At 44.8% G+C, this 18,651-nt stretch overlaps 1 protein-coding gene across 2 annotated transcripts in view; it reads right to left on the bottom strand.

The window, feature by feature from the left end:
* Positions 1-733: 733 nt before the first annotated feature.
* The window catches only part of LOC140455497 (uncharacterized), a 49,516-nt gene continuing 31,598 nt past the window's right edge, over positions 734-18,651 (bottom strand). Inside the window, exons 1-2 of one of the 2 annotated variants that reach the window (XM_072550437.1) lie at positions 10,647-10,901; positions 734-6,202 (exon numbers count right to left, since the gene is read on the bottom strand). In XM_072550437.1, coding sequence (XP_072406538.1) covers positions 4,688-5,791 — 1,104 coding nt within the window. In that variant the 5' untranslated portion in view covers positions 5,792-6,202; positions 10,647-10,901 and the 3' untranslated portion in view covers positions 734-4,687. Of the gene's footprint in view, positions 6,203-10,646; positions 10,902-18,651 lie in introns of those variants that run through there. The other variant, XM_072550438.1, reaches the window with a different exon arrangement.

Genomic DNA, 18,651 nt, shown 5'->3' on the forward strand with positions numbered 1-18,651 from the left:
ATATGTTGCAATACTAGCCTCCACCACTGCCTCTGGCAGCTCATTCCATAACATGTATCACTTTGTGCGTGAACAAGTTGCCCCTTAGGTCTCTTTTATATCTTTTCCCTCTCACCCTACCAATCCAAATATTTCTGGAACAAAGTGAGTTTTCTGAGACTTGGTAAAGTGACTTGGGAAATGGAGGTGACTTTAAGCAGTCAATCCCATTTCCTGTCGACTATTCACCATCCCTCCTAACTTTCCACTGAACATTCTGTACTCAGCAAAATTCTCAGCTTTATCCCTCTGCATTAATGAATCTCAGGCACGCCATGACATCAAACTCTTCTTCAGTCATCTTTGCCTCCATGCCCATTTCTTTGGACAAGAGTCCTGTCCCTATCCTACAAACCCTTTCATTGAGCTCCAACATTTCCCCCTCAACCTGGACCCCTCTCTTTTACCTTCACTTATCTGTTCATTGAGAATTATTGTTGTGACATGGATCACCTCACCCAATCTTCCCCTGTACTCACTGTACTCTGTGCTCTTAGGTTTACACCTGGCAAAAAAAAACTGCTCTGAGGAATGGTCACCAGACCCAAAATGTTAACTCCGATTTCCCTTCACAGATGCTGCCAGACATGCTGAGCTTTTCCAGTAAATTCTGTTTTTATTTGTGATTGGAATGTGCCAGTCTGCAACACTAGGATCTCACAGGATGTGTGCTTCTTACCATCAGACAAGAGACTCTTCCCAGACTGCTTTATTACAAAAATATCTTTGTGTACATATACAGTCTCAAATGCAGTTCCGTTCTGTACAGTAGAATATCAAGGAAACAAACACTGGAGTTTACTCTATTCAAACAAACCAAGGACATTTCTTACACAAACAAGATTATATTTACATGCATTGAGGCACTAGGAGGTCCTGATAACTGAAAGGGCCCCCCTCTTCAGCAGAAATACTTCAGATAATGGTCTTTCGCCACTGCACCTTGGCAGCAGCTGCCTCAAGCTTCAATGTGTCCCTCAGCTTGTAGTGCTGGACCTTGGAACGTGCCAGTCTGCAACACTGGATTGCGGTCAATTCCTTATTTGAGAAGACCAACACGTTTTGGGCAGACCAGAGAGCATCTTTCACTAAGTTGATGGTCCTCCAGACGCATTCACTATTTGTCTTGATGTGTGGCCCAGGGAACACAGTACAGTCGACTCCTTCATCACGGAGCTGCTTGGGATGAACCTTGACAAAAATCACTGTAACTTTTTCAGACTTACTTTGTAAAGGAACATTTGTATGACAGTCTCAATCGCTCTGCAACTGTTTCACTGCGATGTTGACTGTGGGACACCTTTCCCAGGCTGCTTCACTGCAGTGCTGACTGCGCAACACCCTTCCAGGCTGCTTCACTGCGATGCTGACTGAGCAACACCCTTCCAGGCTGCTTCACTGCATTGCTGACTGTGCAACACCCTTCCAGGCTGCTTCACTGTGATGCTGACTGTGCAACACCCTTCCAGGCTGCTTCACTGCGATGCTGACTGTGCAACACCCTTCCAGGCTGCTTCACTGCGATGCTGACTGTGCAACACCCTTCCAGGCTGCTTCACTGCGATGCTGACTGTGCAACACCCTTCCAGGCTGCTTCACTGCGATGCTGACTGTGCAACACCCTTCCAGGCTGCTTCACTGCGATGCTGACTGTGCAACACCCTTCCAGGCTGCTTCACTGCGATGCTGACTGAGCAACACCCTTCCAGGCTGCTTCACTGCATTGCTGACTGTGCAACACCCTTCCAGGCTGCTTCACTGCGATGCTGACTGTGCAACACCCTTCCAGGCTGCTTCACTGCGATGCTGACTGTGCAACACCCTTCCAGGCTGCTTCACTGCGATGCTGACTGTGCAACACCCTTCCAGGCTGCTTCACTGCAGTGCTGACTGTAGAACACCCTTCCAGGCTGCTTCACTGCAGTGCTGACTGTAGAACACCCTTCCAGGCTGCTTCACTGCAGTGCTGACTGTAGAACACCCTTCCAGGCTGCTTCACTGCAATGCTGAGTGTGGGACACACTTCCCAGACTCATTGTTATTGTACTGATTCCTGTAAAAACTCAGAATCTGCAGATTAAAAAACAAATGCGGCGCAGGGTGTTCAACTGTGTATTTAGTGTTTTTAAAAGTTACAGGGTCCTTTTACAGTTGCCCAATAAGTACCAGCATAAAACAGACTGTCTGGTCATCATTACATTGCTGGAATGGGAGCTTGCTCTGCACAAATCATACGCCCTGTTTCCAACAGTGACCATTCTTAAAAACCTACATTTTTGGATATACTGTACTCAGAGATGACTCAAACCTCGCTTTTGAAATCTCTGTATATGGATGACAATGCCATCTCTAAGTTTTCAGAAGAGAATCATCAAGCCTCGCTTAACAACTGTGCAGAGGTATACAGAAGAATTGGTCTTAGCTTTACTCTCAAAAAACTCTCAAATCCTTAAGCAACCTGTTACAAGTCAAGTTCCAGTCTTTTCTTTCATTAAGATCAATGGATAAATCTTCCAAAACGTGGAACAATTCTCCTACCTGAGAAGGTACTCTCATCCACAGCTGACATCAATGTGGAGATTCAACATTCCATCCAATCTGCCAGCCTTTTAACACCTAACAGTCCTCTATACTATCAACGACACCTCCAACCTTTGTGTCGTCTGCAAATTGCTCACCCATCCTTCAATTTCCTCATACAAGTCATGAATAAAAATTACAAAGAGTAGAGGCCCAAGAACAGAGCCCTGTAAAACACCACTCACCACCGACTTCCAGGCAGAATACTTTCCTTCCACTACCACTCGCTGTCTTCTGTCGACCAGCCAATTCTGTACCCAGACAGCTAAATTTCCCTGTATCCCATTCCTCCTGACCTTCTGAATGAGTCTACCATGGCGAACCTTATCAAATGCCTTGCTGAAGTCCATATACACCGTATCCACTGCTCGACCCTCATCAACTTGTCTAGTAACATCCTCAAAGAACTCAATAAGATTTGTGAGGCATGACCTGCCCCTCACAAAGATTGGCGTCATGTCAATCTTAATCTTTGTCAAAATTTTCAGCACATCAGCTTCCTCAATCTCTATCCATTCCAGCATGCTTACCTGCTCCTCAATGGTTTCATTCACTACAAGGTCCTTTTCCTTTGTAAAGTCAGAAGCAAAAAACTCATTTAGGTCTTCCCCTACCTTCTCAGACTCTATATACAAGTTCCCTATGCTATCCCAGATCGGCCCTACTCTTTCTTTGATCATTCTCTTATTCCTCACATACGTGTAAAATGCCTTTGGATTCTCCCTAATCCTTCCTGCCAAGTCTTTTTCGTGCCCCCTCCTGGCTCTCCTCAGACCATTTTTGAGCTCCTTCCTCGCCTGCCTGTAATCGTCTCGAGCTGACGAAGACCCTTGCTTCCTCCACCTGATGTAAGCTGCCTTCTTTCTTTTGACGAGAAGCTCCTCCGCTCTCGTCATCCAAGGTTCCTTTATCTTACCCCTTCTTGCCTGTCTCAGAGGAACACATTTATGCATCATTCTCAACAACTGTTCCTTAAACCGTCTCCACATGTTTATAGTGCCCTTTCTATGGAACAATTACTCCCAGCCCATGCTTCCCAACTCACGTCTGATAGCATCATAGTTTCCTTTTCCCCAATTAAATATCCTCCCACTGTGCCCGCTTCTCTCCTTCTCCATAGCTATGTAGAATGTGAGGCAGTTGTGGTCACTAACACCAAAATGCTCTCCCACCGCAAGATCTGACACCTGCCCCGGCTCATTGCCGAGCACCAAATCCAAAATGGCCTCTCCCCTCATCGGCCTGTCAACGTACTGAGTTAGGAAACCCTCCTGAACACACCTTACAAAAACATCTACTTCCAAACCATCTGCTCGAAGGAGGTTCCAATCAATATTGGGAAAGTTAAAGTCACCCATTACAACAACCCTACTACATTCACACTTTTCCAAAATCTGCCAACCTATGCTTTCTTCAATCTCCCTACTGCTATTGGGGGGCCTGTAGTAAACCCCTAATGTGGTGGCTGCTCCCTTACTGTTGCTAATTTCCACCATACTGACTCAGTAGGCAGACCCTCCTTGACAATGGTAACTTCGGAAGCTGTGAAGTTGTTAATGCAAGACCAGCAGGCAAACAGAACAATATTCAACTTGTATCAAAACACAAAGCATTTCAGAATGATTCAAGATCCCTCTCAGAACTTTAATTTAAACTTGGAAGAAGGGGCACAGCATTAAAATTAGAACAAGGTTGTTCAGAGGTGATGTTGGCAAATAGTTCTTCACAAAAAAAGTGACCGGATTCTGGAATTCTGACACCAAAAATCAGTTGTGGCTGTGGGTCAATTGAAAAAACCCCAGATTGATAGGAATATTGTTAACGTTCCAATTACAGATTGTCAAGAACTTGGCAAGTTTTGTTGATGTACCATGAGGTCCAACAACCGTATGAAACCTTTATTAGTCAACTCAGATTGACAGATTTTCTCCCCGTTTGAGTAAAGGATTGTTCAATTATCTGAGAACCTTGCCACAACCAATGTAACTGAAGAGCACTTTATGTATCTCCTGCATGTCCCAGGAGGTTTGAAGATGTTAAAAAAGCTTTGTTGCAAACACTTGAATGGTTACTCTCTTGTGTGAATTCTCCAATGAAGCAGGAGATTTGATGACCTTGAGAATGATTTGTCACATACTTCACATGTGAATGGTTTTTCCCCTGTGTGAATGCGTTGGTGGAGGCGAAGGGTCGACGACGTCGAGAATGATTTGCCACACACATCGCACCTATATGGCTTCTCCCCCGTGTGAATGCGTTGGTGTACACGGAGGTTTGATGATTCTGAGAACGATTTGTCACACACTTTGCATGAGAATGGTTTCTCCCCTGTGTGAATGCGGTGGTGCACAAGGAGGAGTGAAGACGTTGAGAATAATTTATCACACACTTCGCACTTGAATGGCTTTTTCCCTGTGTGCAGCCTCTGATGGACTAGGAGGTTCGATGACCTTGAGAAAGTCCTGTCACACACCTTGCACTTGAATGGTTTCTCCCCAGTGTGGACACGTTGATGGACAAGGAGCTGTGATAGTGTGGAGAACAATTTGTCACACACTTCACAGGTGAATGGTTTCTCGCCTGTGTGAATGCGTTGATGTCCGCGGAGGTTTGATGAGTCTGAGAATGACTTGTTACACACCTTGCACACGAATGGTTTCTCCCCAGTGTGAGTGCGTTGGTGTCTGCAAAGACTTGATGAGTCTGAGAATGACTTCTGACACACCTCACACGTGAACAGTTTCTCCCCTGTGTGAATGCGTTGGTGTCCATGGAGGTGTGATGATGATGAAAATGATCTGTCACACACCTCACATGTGAATGGCTTCTCTCCTGTATGAATGCGTTGGTGTTTGCGGAGGTTTGATAAGTCTAAGAATGATTTGTCACACACCATACATGTGAATGGTTTCTCTCCTGTGTGAATCCGTTGGTGTACCCGTAGGTTTGATAAGATCGAGAATGCTTTATCACACATCTTGCATGTGAATGGTTTCTGCCCTGTGTGCATTCTTTGGTGCCTCAGCAGTTGGGAAGAAGAGGTGAAAGCTTTCTCACAAACCTCACACCTGAAGGGTTTCTCCCCTGTGTGAATCATCTGGTGTGCTAGGAGCCTTGTAGAAGTCACAAAAGATTTAGCACAAACTGCACACTTGAATGGTTTCTCTTCCATGGATGTGTCTTTGCGTTAACAGTGCAACTTGGTTGTCATGACATTTAATGAACCCGTGGAGCCTCAGGCTCGACGAATGATTGAAGCTTTCACCACACAGAGTCCATTCATATTTCTTCTCAGCCTCACCCTGACTGATCACCCACTGCTGAACCTTCAGAAAGGCTGATTGTAATAGACCATTGACCACTTCCAGACTGATGATCTGTCAAAGCTCCCCTTCCCTAACCAATTTCCAGGTGATGGTTTCACTGCCTAGGTTTCACTGCCTAAACTTCTCTGTGTTCAGCAGTGCTGTCAAGGGATAGAATGTCTTCTCACAGTTGTGCAGTTGTTTCTCTGGGTGAGGGTTAGGATCTACTGTGGTGTCTATCTTCTGTATACTCTCCAGCGTAGTACGGTGCAATCCTTCTGTAAAACAGTAAAAGGAAACATAATTTTTTCCAATTCCCTCTCCTCTGCTGAAGGGGCCCAATTCCCTGAGTGACAATCGCAGTTCAGTTTGGTCAATGCCATGTACTGCTTCACACGAGCCACCCTGCACCCCTCTTCAGCTCACCCTTCCAGCATATCCTTCTGATCCTTTTCCCTTCATGTGCTTATCTCTACTTTCCCCTTAAAGGCATCTCTGCTGTCTGCCTCAACCATTCCATATGAAGGTGAATTGAAGAAATTTTGGAATTTGCTGAATACATTCAGAGCAAAAACATGAGAACTTCCAGCTTGTCCTAAAAACCCAATTATTATCCTTCAGCAAAGGAAACCTGCAACAAACCACCTGGCCTCATCTTCATACGACTCCGATTCAACAGATCCTGGTTAACCCAGCACTGCTCTCTGAAGTAACTGAACAAACAATGTTAAACAATCACTACAAAGCCCAATAATAAGAGGAAAATCAGAGAGAAGTTTGGATAATCTGTCAGGATATGAAGACGAAGCTGATCTCAGCCCCAAGAAATCTGTTACCTTTCTCCTTCCAAGATCTGAAGACAAGTCCTTAAATGAAGGAGAGCTGCCCACAGACTCGTCAAGTAGCAGAGATACTCAGATCAATCAGGAAATATCCACATTCCTCCATCACCATCCCTGAATATGTCCCATTTAACAAGCAGTTGGGAAGTCCTCAATATTGAGTCCAAGTAGTCTCATGGCTTCAGGTCAACAAGGAAAACTATCACACTCACCACAACTAACAAAGGTGTATTTTGGCAGGATGAAGCAAAAAGATAAGCATATTATCATCAAAATGTTGACAGATTGCAGAGCTCTGAGATAGAGGAATCTGGGTTGCTTCATGCATGAAATGTAAAAGGCTCCTCTGCAGGCACATCGAGTAATTTGTAATAGACCATTCATTCACCATGGTGGGAAGTGAATGCAAAAGTAGGGAGGGTATGCTTCAGTTATACATAACCAGCACATTGGTAAAATCACATTTACTGTCCTCTACATAAGAGGTACAGTTAGCAAGTTTGCAGATGACATCAAAATTGGAGGTGTAGTGGACAGCAAAGAGGGATACCTCAAATTACAACAGGATCTTGACCAGATGGGCCAATGGGCTGAGAAGTGGCAGATGGAGTTTAATTCAGATAAATGCGAGATGCTGCATTTTGGGAAAGCAAATCTTAGCAGGACTTATACACTTAATGGTAAGGTCATAGAGAGTGTTGCTAAACAAAGAGAACTTGGAGTGCAGGTTTTTCGCTCCTTGAAAGTGGAGTCGCAGTTAGATAGGATAGTGAGGAAGGCGTTTGGCATACTTTCCTTTACTGGTCAGAGTATTGAGTACAGACGTTGGGAGGTCATGTTGCAGCTGTACAGGACATTGGTTAGGCCACTGTTGAAGTATTACATGCAGTTTTGGTCTCCTTCCTATCGGAAGGATGTTGTGAAACTTGAAAGGGTTCAGAAAAAATTTACAAAGATTTTGCCAGGGTTGAAGGATTTGAGCTATAGAGAAAGGCTGAACAGGCTGGGGCTGTTTTCCCTGAAGTGTCAAAGGCTAAGGGGTGACCTTATAGAGGTTTACAAAATTATGAGGGGCATGGATAGGGTAAATAGGCAAAGGCTTTTCCCTAGGGTCAGGGAGTCCAGAACTAGAGGGCATAGGTTTAGGGTGAGAGAGGAAAGATATAAAGAGACCTACGGGGCAACTTTTTCACACAGAGGGTGGTGCGTGTATGGAATGAGCTGCCAGAGAAAGTGGTGGAGGCTGGTACAATTGCAACATTTAAGAGTTATTTGGATGGGTATATGAATAGAAAGGGTTTGGAGGGATATGGGTCAGGTGCTGGCAGGTGGGACTAGATTGTTTTGGGATATCTGGTCTGCATGGACATGTTGGACCGAAAGGTCTGTTTCTATGCTGTACATCTCTATGACTCTACAACTTATCACATTCTTTAAGCAAGGATGTAACCGCTTTGGAAGCAGTTCAGAACCAAGTATTACCAGACTAATAATGAAATGGACATGTTTTTTCAGGAGCTGAAAATGTGTTGCTGGAAAAGCGCAGCAGGTCAGGCAGCATCCAAGGAACAGGAAGGGCTGATGCCAAAAATGTCGATTCTCCTGTTCCTTGGATGCTGCCTGACCTGCTGCGCTTTTCCAGCAACACATTTTCAGCTCTGATCTCTAGCATCTGCAGTCCTCACTTTCTCCTCGAATGTTTTTTAGGAGAAGATATTGGACAAACTGACATTATTTCTTCTAGACTTTAGAAGAAATTGTGATTTGATTGAGGCTTGATGACTCTTGAAAGGGTGGATGTGTAGAGGATGTTTTCTCTTGTCGGAGGATCCAGAATTGGAGGACATTGTTTGAAAATATGTGGGAGAATTATCTTTGTCACAGTCATGTGTCTCTTTTGCAAAAGGTGGTGGAAGTCCTTGAATATTTAAGATGTGGAGGTGTTGGACTGGGGTGGACAAAATCAGAAGTCACACAACACCAGATTATAGACCAACAGACCTATTTTAAATAACAAGCTTTCACAGTCCCCTTTGAGCCAAATGGATGCAGGACAGAAGAATGTATGCAGGCTAAACACCAACAATAGCAGATAATAAACAGAGCTAAACACCCCTTAAAATCAGAGATCAAAGCTCTTTCACCCAACCTCACCTTGTTGAAAACTGTAGACAACCAGTCCAGGAACAGGAGAAGGCAGCTCCAATAATACGGGGTTAAAAACAAGGACTGCAGATGCTGGAAACCAGCTCCAATAATACCTTCATTTACAGGCATGTTGGGCCCAGTATATGTGAGTGAGGTACAATTTTAAAGTCTTCAGGAAAAAAACATTGAGTGGATGATCAAACCCAGCCTCCTCCTGAGGAGCTGAGAGAACTCTCCTACAAACCACTGTTCTCCCCACTATCAAGGCGGCACATATCAGGAGTGCATTACTGATACAAAGCTGACAAGACTATTATGTTTTAAATTTTCTTTAGAATGTTAGGAAAAACAGGATACCCCCAAAACAGGGGTGCAAAGAAATTGCAAAACTCTGCCTGGGAAAGGTTAAGGAGTCTGGTTACCATCAAGACATGTTGGGACTTTGAGCAAAATACAAAGTTATCACATCTGAAAACAAAGACAAGAGCAGTTAGGGTTAACTGGATAGTCTTTCTGTTCTGAAATTACGGACAGAGAGAGACAGACTGTCAGGTCTACGGGAGAGCAAAAGGACTGCAGCCAATGTAGTCACTGGAAAGAAGAGGCCTTTCTGTGACCTGCGAGATAGAACATGGTCTCTGGATGAAGAAACATATCCTGTGACAATCAAAAGTCTCTGGAAAATGTGTCTTGGGCAGGCCAAGAAAGAAATTGCTCGAGGTGACCTCACTGTTGGCAGTCGGTTCAGAATTTCTTAGGAAATTCAGAATTACGGCTTTTGACAATTTTTGAAACAACAATTCAGTGCAACAAGGAGAAACAATGGCAGAATTTGAGGGTGATGTTGGATGAGTCTGCAAAAACTGTGATTCTGTAGTGAGCAAGACAGAAAGTATGAGAGTGGTGTGGAGTGTTTGGTCATGTTAAATTTGAAGGGGATATTTCTTCAGTCATTTCAATACATTGGTTGGTATAATTTAGCCAAATTCCTTTCAGTGGATTTGTTTGATTGAGTTTTGAAGTTTTTTCATATGATTCCTTCATGTCAGTCACTGGGAATACAAACCTGTTTTATCATTTTTTAAAGTTGACATAATTATTATTGCTCAATTGACAGCATCAAAAATGATCTGATCACAATCAAATCGCTGTTGGTGGGATCTTGCTCTGCACGCTTTGGCTGCCATATTTTCTTTATGACAACAAGATGTACTTCATTACTTATAGAATACTTTGAATTATGTGGGGTTGGTAAAAGGATGTCTGTAAATGCAAATCTTTCTTCTTGTGGGAGGTGGTTACAGAGATGTGGGGCGATCATGGAGGGATTTGAAAAGATAGGAAACATCCAGATTCCATCACACACTGAGTGCAGTCCACACGATAATAACCAGCTCCCAACTCAACAACAAAAAATCAGTAAGAATTCTCAGAGCCTCTGCACGTCCCAGATAATGACACCTCACTTTCTCATCTTCAGGAATGAGTCATCAACAAAACTCAGCCTGGAAATCAGAGATAAATGCTTCCAATAAACACACTCAATATCCAACACAGCTCCAGTCAAACAGTTCAGCACAAAGCACCGAGTAAACAGCTCTCTCAGCTGGATCTTCTCACACAGCATAAGGGACATTTCCACCCCTGATTACCCACAGGATAGTCAGACTGCCTGAAGATTGGTGTGGATATTATGGGATACAATTTGTATAAAAGCTGCTCCTTCACTCACCATCTCCTCACTTGGTTTTCAGTCCCTATAGGAAGTGAACCAGCTCTGGAAGAGGAAGAGGAGACAATGGGCAGAGTGGGTGGGCTCTCTGATTGACGTCTCTCACAGCCAATCCGAATATTTCTGGAGCAACAGGAGTTTCTTGAAGTATCTTCCCGATTTCCAGTGGTTCCGAGTCCCGCGCAGGTGAAGCCAGGTTCTCACCACTCCGAACTACAAAACCCAAACGGCATATGAAACTCGCAACTGCGCACTGACGGGCAGCAATGTGGAATTCGTGGATTACGTGGCCGCGGTGCCTAACGGGAGTTGTGGTTCTGACCTGCGCAGCGGTGGTTGACGGACAGTGTTCAAATCTGAGCGCGCGAACCCAAGCAGCTATGACGTTAGCGTTACTGGAATGGGAGGTGCGCCCCTGTAAATGGCGACAGGAGCCAGTATTGCAGCCTCTTCCCGCTTTCTCTTTCACCCATGAGCCTTCCTTGAATGACCCTCCTCATTCTGGTCTCCCTCCAGCTCCTTGTCATGATCATCATCACTCATCCCAATTTGTCTATTGTCCTGTTACATATTCTGTCTCTCTTATTGGTTCTCATTGAATTTGATTAGGACATAATGAGACCATGCAGTCTGTCGTCTGCGTGCTGGCGTTCGCAAACTGCAGTTCATCGTGTGCATCTCCCCTGCTTCACCCTTTATATTTTCAATAATTCTTTCAAAGTTGGGGAGATTTGTAGCTCGGGTGCTCGTTGTTGTGGTTCTGTTCGCCGAGCTGGGAATTTGTCTTGCAAATGTATCGTCCCTTGTCTAGGTGACATCCTCAGTGCTTTGGAGCCTCCTGTGAAGCGCTTCTGTGCTGTTTCCTTCGGCATTTATGAGTTACTCATAACAGAGCCCAAACCAACAGCCACTCTCAGACAACAACTCACCAGAACGAAGGACCTGATACCCAACATGAGCAAAACCAATGTAGTGTACAAATTCCCATGCAAGGACTGCACAAAACACTACATAGGACAAATAGGAAGACAGCTAACGATCCGTATCCATGAACATCAACTCGCCACGAAACGACACGACCAGCTATCCTTAGTAGCCACACACACAGATGACAAGCAACATGAATTCGACTGGGACAACACTACCATTATAGGACAAGCCAAACAGAGAACAGCCAGGGAATTCCTAGAGGCATGGCACTCATCCACAGACTCTATCAACAAACACATCGACCTGGACCCAATATACCGGCCACTACAGCGGACAGCTAGAACTGACAACCGGAAGCGGCAGAGACAGGCCACTATAAATGCCGGAGGAAACAGCACAGAAGCGCTTCACAGGAGGCTCCCAAGCACTGAGGATGTCACCGAGACAGGGGATGAAACGTTTGCAAGACAAATTCCCATCTCAGCAAACAGAACCACAACATATAATTCTTTCCTCAATGTTGCAATGGAGTCTGACTGTGCCAGAGTTCTTCTAGTTCCTGACTACTTGCTGTATGGAGAGGTTTCTCCTCAGGTCACCATCGATTCACTAATTCCCTGACATCTAAGCCCTCCAGTTCTCCATCATCCATCAGTCGAACCAGTTTCTCCCTCCCTGCTCTGTCCAAACCCCTCCAAGGACAACAGTCCCAACTTCTCTACTCTCTCTGGAGCTGAAATTCCTCATCCCTGGAATTATTCTTGTGAATATTTTCTGCATCCTCCCAATAACGTCATATCCTTCCCAAGCAGTGCTGTTCATAATTGGAACCAATACATCACTTCAATCAAGACCAAGCCTGATTTTTCTACAGATTTAACATAACTTCCTTGTTTTTGTGCTCTCTGCTCCTGTTGATAAAATCTGTTTGCTGTCTTTTATTAATTTCTCTGTAAACTGGTCCTGCTGCCTTCTTCTGGAATTGAAGGGGAGAGCCATCATTTTTGTGTGCCTAGTACACTTTATTGTTGTAATGCTTAGTTGTCTTTTGGTCTGATGCCTCAGTCTAATCTAGTTTGTTTGACACAATAACCAGGAACTTCTTTGTTCAGTATTTTGAGTACAGGAGTTGGGAAGTCATGTCAAGATTGTACAGAACATTAGTGAGGCCTCTTCTGGAATACTGTGTCTAGTTCTGGCTGCTGAGTTATAGGAAGGATATTATTAAGCTGGAGAGAGTTCAGAAGAGATTTACCAGGATGTTGCAGATTATGGAAAGTTAGAATTCTAAAGAAAGGCTGGATAAGTTGGGCTTATTTCACTGGAGCACAGGAATATGGCAGACGACCATATAGAAGTTTATAAAATAATGAGGGATGTAGATCAAGTTAATTGTAATTGTCTTTTCCCTAGTATGAGAGCTTTCAAGACTCGGGGACACATTTTTAAGGTGAGAGGAGAAAGACTTTAAAAAGGAAAAGGAGCAAATTGTTTCCACAGAAGGTGGTTCCCGAGGAAGTGGTGGATGTGGGTACAATTACAACGTTTAAAAGACATTTGGATAAGTACATGAATAGGAAAGGTTTGGAGGGATATGGGGCAGGGGCAGGCAAGTGGGACTAGTTTAGTTTGGGATTATGTTCAGCATGGGCTGGTTGGACCAAAAAGTCTGTTTCGGTGCAGCATGACTCTATGACCATGTCATTGCTTATTTAAAATCCATCCCAATCCTCACAGCAACAGTTTTATCAGTTACCCACTTTGTAAATCTCATTGTTTATATGCAGTTATACTCAGGTCATGAACCATGCTCCTATGATGCCCACACCAGTCCAACAGCCACCATTTACTGGTGATTAACTCGACGCATATGACATGCGGGAGGCTTTTCTATTTCCACACCAATCCTTCATGAAACTGTGATGCCTCATGTGGCTTCATTTCAACTGCTACTTGATTCCACTTGATGCAGCTATTGTGATCGGCTGAGAGCTCACCCCATGAAACGCAGGAAGAAACAGAGCTCAGGGAGCAGGAGATGGTTAGGAAAAGGATCCACCATTTGAGGAGTTTCACTGACTCTTGAAACTGAATAAGTATTTTTGTGAAGGTTTGTAAGTTCTGTGATTGCAAATATTTGTTTTTGAGGTGCAGCTTTGGGTTCAATATGTTCCCAGCAAAGAGGTAGCTGCTCCACATTAGCTGTAGGATCCAGTGTGGAATGGGAACAGGTGGATTTGCACCATCAGCTGAGATCCTTCATACTAAAAGCAGTGATTGGTATTAATACAGTGATCTATGCTCTGCTCTGCTGCTATCATTGCCCATTCCTCTCCTCGCCATGTAGTCTGAGGATTTGACCCCAGTATCTCAGGGACATGAGCTCCACAGTGAGGGGAGAGCAGAAGACCTTACCCAGACCCTTGCTTCGTTTATGCCTCCACAGCTCTTTACAGATGATACAGTAAAATCACCACACTGTTGATGTGGATTACAAAATTCTGTCAAAGGTAATTGCCAACGGGGTCAGGTCTACTCTGGGTCGGTGATTCATCCTGACCAAACCAGTGCTGTACCGGGCAGGAAGGTCGCTGAGAGTCTTGCACTCCTCAGGGATATGATCACCTATGTGCAGGACAGAGGGTTAGACACCTGCCTGATCAGCCTGGAGAGGAGAAAGCCTTTGACAGGATATCACACAGGTATATGAAAGATGTTCTCTCCAAAATGGGCTTTGGGGAGGGAATCTGCAATTGGATTAGACTGCTCTACACCAACATTGTCAGTGCAGCCTCAATCAATGGGTGGGAATCAGATAGCTTCCCAGTCAGATCTGGAGTCAGGCAGGGCTGCCCTCTCTCTCCTGCCTTGTTTGTGTGCTGCATAGAGCCATTTGCCAAGTCCATCAGGAAGGATGCGAGCCTGAGAGGGGTGACTATTCCTGGCAGCGGGGGCCTGCAGATTAAGGCCTCCCTGTACATGGATGATGTAGCCGTTTTCTGCTCGGATCTGCTGTCCGTGCGCAGACTCATGTGCATATGTGACCAGTTCGAGCGGGCCCCGGGGGCCAAGGTAAACCGAGGCAAGAGCAAGGCCATGCTCTTTGGAAACTGGGCCGACCAATCCTCGATCCCCTTCACCGTCAGGACTGACCACCTGAAGGTGCTGGGCATTTGGTTCAGGGGGGGCTGGTGCGTGTGCCAAGTCTTGGGGGGAGCGTATCAGCAAAATTGAGGCAGAAACTGGGCAGATGGAAGCTACGGTCACTCTCCATCACGGGAAAAAACCTGGTCATCAGGTGTGAGGCACTGTCATTGCTGTTATACGTGGCACAGGTCTGGACTATCCCCAGAACCTGTGCCGCTGCAGTCACCCAGGCCATCTTCCAATTTATACGGAGGTCAAGGATGGACTGGGTCTGAAGGGACTCAATGTATAAAGATCTAGGCAACGGGGGAAAAAATACACCCAATGCCACCCTCACCCTGATGGCCACCTTTGTGTGTGGCTGCATCAAGCTGTGCGTGGATCCGCGGTACGCAAACACCAAGTGTCACTACGTACTGAGGTTCTACCTGTCCCCGGTGTTGCGAAGGATGGGCCTGGCCTCGCTGCCGCGGAACGCTCCGAGTAGTTGGACCGTTCCGTATCACCTGTCCTTCGTGGAGAAGTTTGTGAAGAAAAACACCTTTGACCACAAGTCCATCAGGAAGTGGTCAGCACGTAGTGTCCTAGAGACCCTACAGGAAAAGGAGAGGGCGGATCGCTGAGCAGTTTCCTGAGCAGACTGTCAAAGCCATTTGGCAGAATGCCTCGTCGCCAGAACTTTCCATCAAGTACCAAGACATGGCTTGGCTGGTGGTGAGAAGGGCTCTGCCTGTGAGAACCTTTATGAACGCCCAGACTCTCAGCCGCACCGCACGCTGCCCTCGAAGCGGCTGCAGTGGTGGGGGGGGAGGGGTGGGGGTGGGCAAGACTGTCACACACCTCCTTCTGGAATGCAGAAGAAGTCTGGAGAGGAATGCAGTGGTGTTTGTCGAAGTTCGTCCCGAGCAGCGCCGTGACGCGGGACTCCATGCTCCACGGTCTGTTCCCTGGGACGCACACTGAGGTGAACATCAACTGTGCCTGGAGGATCATCAACATGGTAAAGGACACTCTCTGGGCAATTCAAAACCTGTTGATCTTCCAGCTGAAGGAGTTGACCCTGACTGAGTGTTGCAGACTGGCACATTCCAAGGTCCAGGACTACATGTTGAGGGATGCGCTGAAGCTTGGGGCAGCTGCTGCCAAGGCGCGGTGGGGAAAGACCACCGTGCAACGTCTGCCTGCCTAAGAAGAACAGGGGGCCCACGCAGTCATTTGGGCTCCGCTGATGCCTCAGCTAAATATATGGACATATGATTGACAAATGATAAATTCTGATCTCTGTATGTAAATGTTTACGTATGTATGGCATGACCAACTGTACAGACCATCAAATTATTTTATGAATAAAGTATATTTTTGAAATAAAAAAAACATATCCCAAACGTGTCAAAGGAAGAGGCTTTCTCTAATTTTTCCCAACTGTCAGTTCATATTCCTGACCATTATTGAATGAGTTTTTTCTGGATAACTCTCTCACTCACCATCTTTGATCTGTCCTGTATCGATGTCAACTCTTTCTCTTGGGATAGACTGAGCATCTGGAAATGCTCACCTCATCACAATGCTTCTCAAAATTATAATCCTTTCACATTCTGTTATTTGATACCATATTCCCAACTTTAGACAATCTTTCATAACCCTGAGCCTTCCAGGAGTAGCACTGCTTCGGTGAAAATGGCTTCTGGAGGGCTGATCGTCAGTGGTGAGTTTAACAAAGAGATCTGAGTTCATATTAGTTCCTCTGTGTTTCAGCTGGTTCTGATGAGATTTGCTTTGGGTAGGTCAGTAAAGGTTATTTATAGCAAATCCCAGTGACAATCATGTCTGAACAAATGAAAACAGCAAAAGTCAAGAAAGTGGGAAATCCAAACTAGAAACACAGTTTCACAATCAGTTGAGTTGCTAGATGAAACATTTGGAAGAAAATCTCAACCATGTCGAGGCAAAATGTCACGCTGAACAAAGGAAAATAATCCAGGCCAGTCCTGATGGTAGCTTCCTCTACAACATTTGTGCTGAAGTTAAAATATCAGCAATGTCATTCTTCGCAATAAATGTGGGACAGATAGAGGTTGGACCAGGTGAATAGGCATTTATCCAGCAGGAGTTATTCTCACAAGTAGGAATTCTCAACTACTGGGATTTGACCCACGATTCATTGTTTTAAAATAATGAACTATAGACAGAGGAGATTGGAATTGATAAAAGGAGCATGTTCAAAGCCAGAGGAAAGCAAGGTTTGCCCAGACAGTGTTCTGCCTGCGGTACAATGAGCAGCTCCATGAACTATGTCATCATATGGCAAAATGTCAGCATTTCCCAGAGTGCTGGCATAACATGAAAATACTTTTGAATTTTGGGGAGTAAACGTCAGCGTTGCCCATGAAATCAAGGAGGCTGGCCTGGCTGCTGTGATGTATTTTGTAATTACATTGGACTGCCACTTTAAGAGTCTAATCACATGATGACATCATCACCCATTTTGGATGGATAAAGTTAAAATTCACACAATACAAGGTTATAGTCCAACAGGTTTATTTGGAGCCACAAGCTTTCACACCCAGCCAGGTGTTAGATTTGGAGGTAAGTGAGCACTTTGGTGATAGTGACAATAATTTGGTTTTATTTACTTTAGTAATGGAATAGCTATAATCTGTAGGGCAAACATTATACCTGGGGAAAGGCAATTCCAATGCGACTAGGCAAAATTTAGGATACATAGGATGGCGAAGGAAACTTCAGGGGATGGGTACAATTGAAATGCGGATCTTATTCAAGGAACATCTACTGCATGTCCTTGGTAAGTATGTACCTGTCAGGCAGGGAGGAAGTTGTTGAGCATGGGAGCCGTGGCTCACTCAGGAAGTTGAATCTTGTCAAGAGGAAGAAGAAGGCTTATGTTAGGATGAGATGTGAAGGCTCAGTTAGTTCACTTGAGAATTACAAGTTATTTAGGAAAGACCTAAAGAGAGAGCTAAGAAGAGCCAGGAGGGGACATGAGAAGTCTTTAGTGGATAGGATCAAGGAAAACTCTAAGGCTTTCTATAGGTACATCAGGAATAAAAGAATGACTAGAGTAAGATTAGGGCCAATCAAGCAGAATGGGAAGTTATGCGTGCAGTAAGAGGAGGTATGTGAAGTACTAAATGAATACTTTTTGTCAGTATTCCCACTTAAAAAAGACAATGTGGTCGCGAACAATACTGAGATACAAGCTACTGGACTAGATGGGATTGAGGTGCATAAGAAGGAGGTGTTAGCAATTCTGGAAAGTGTAAAAATAGATAAATCCTCTGGGCCGGATGGGATTTATCCTAGGGGTCTCCAGGAAGCCAGGGAGGAGATTGCAGAGCCTTTGGCTTTGATCTTTATGTCATCATTGTCTACAGGATTAGTGCCAGAAGACTGGAGGATAGCAACTATTGTTCCCCTGTTCAAGAAGGGAAGTAGAGACAGCCCTGGAAATGATAGATTTGTGATTCTTACTTCGGTTGTGGGTAAAGTGTTGTAAAGGGTGATAAGAGGTAGGATTTATAATCATCTAGAGAGGAATAGGCTGATTAGGGATAGTCTACACAGTTTAGTGAAGGGTAGGTCATGCATCACAAACCTTATTGAGCTCTTTGAGAAGGTGACCAAAAAGGCGGATGATGGTAAAGCAGTCGAAGTGGTGTATATGGATTTCAGTAAGGTGTTTAATAAGGTTCCCCATGGTAGGCTATTGCACAAAATACAGAGGAATGGGATTGAGGGTGATTTAGCGGTATGGATCAGAAATGGGCGAGCTGAAAGAAGACAGAGGGTAGTAGTTAATGGGAAATATTCATTCTGGAGTTCAACTACTAGTGGGGTACTGCAAGGATCTATTTTGGGTCCACTGTTGTTTATCATTTTTATAAATGACCTGGATTAGTGCATAGAGGGA

The sequence above is a fragment of the Chiloscyllium punctatum genome, chromosome 30, assembly GCF_047496795.1.
Source record: "Chiloscyllium punctatum isolate Juve2018m chromosome 30, sChiPun1.3, whole genome shotgun sequence".
Taxonomy (NCBI): Eukaryota; Metazoa; Chordata; class Chondrichthyes; order Orectolobiformes; family Hemiscylliidae; genus Chiloscyllium; species Chiloscyllium punctatum.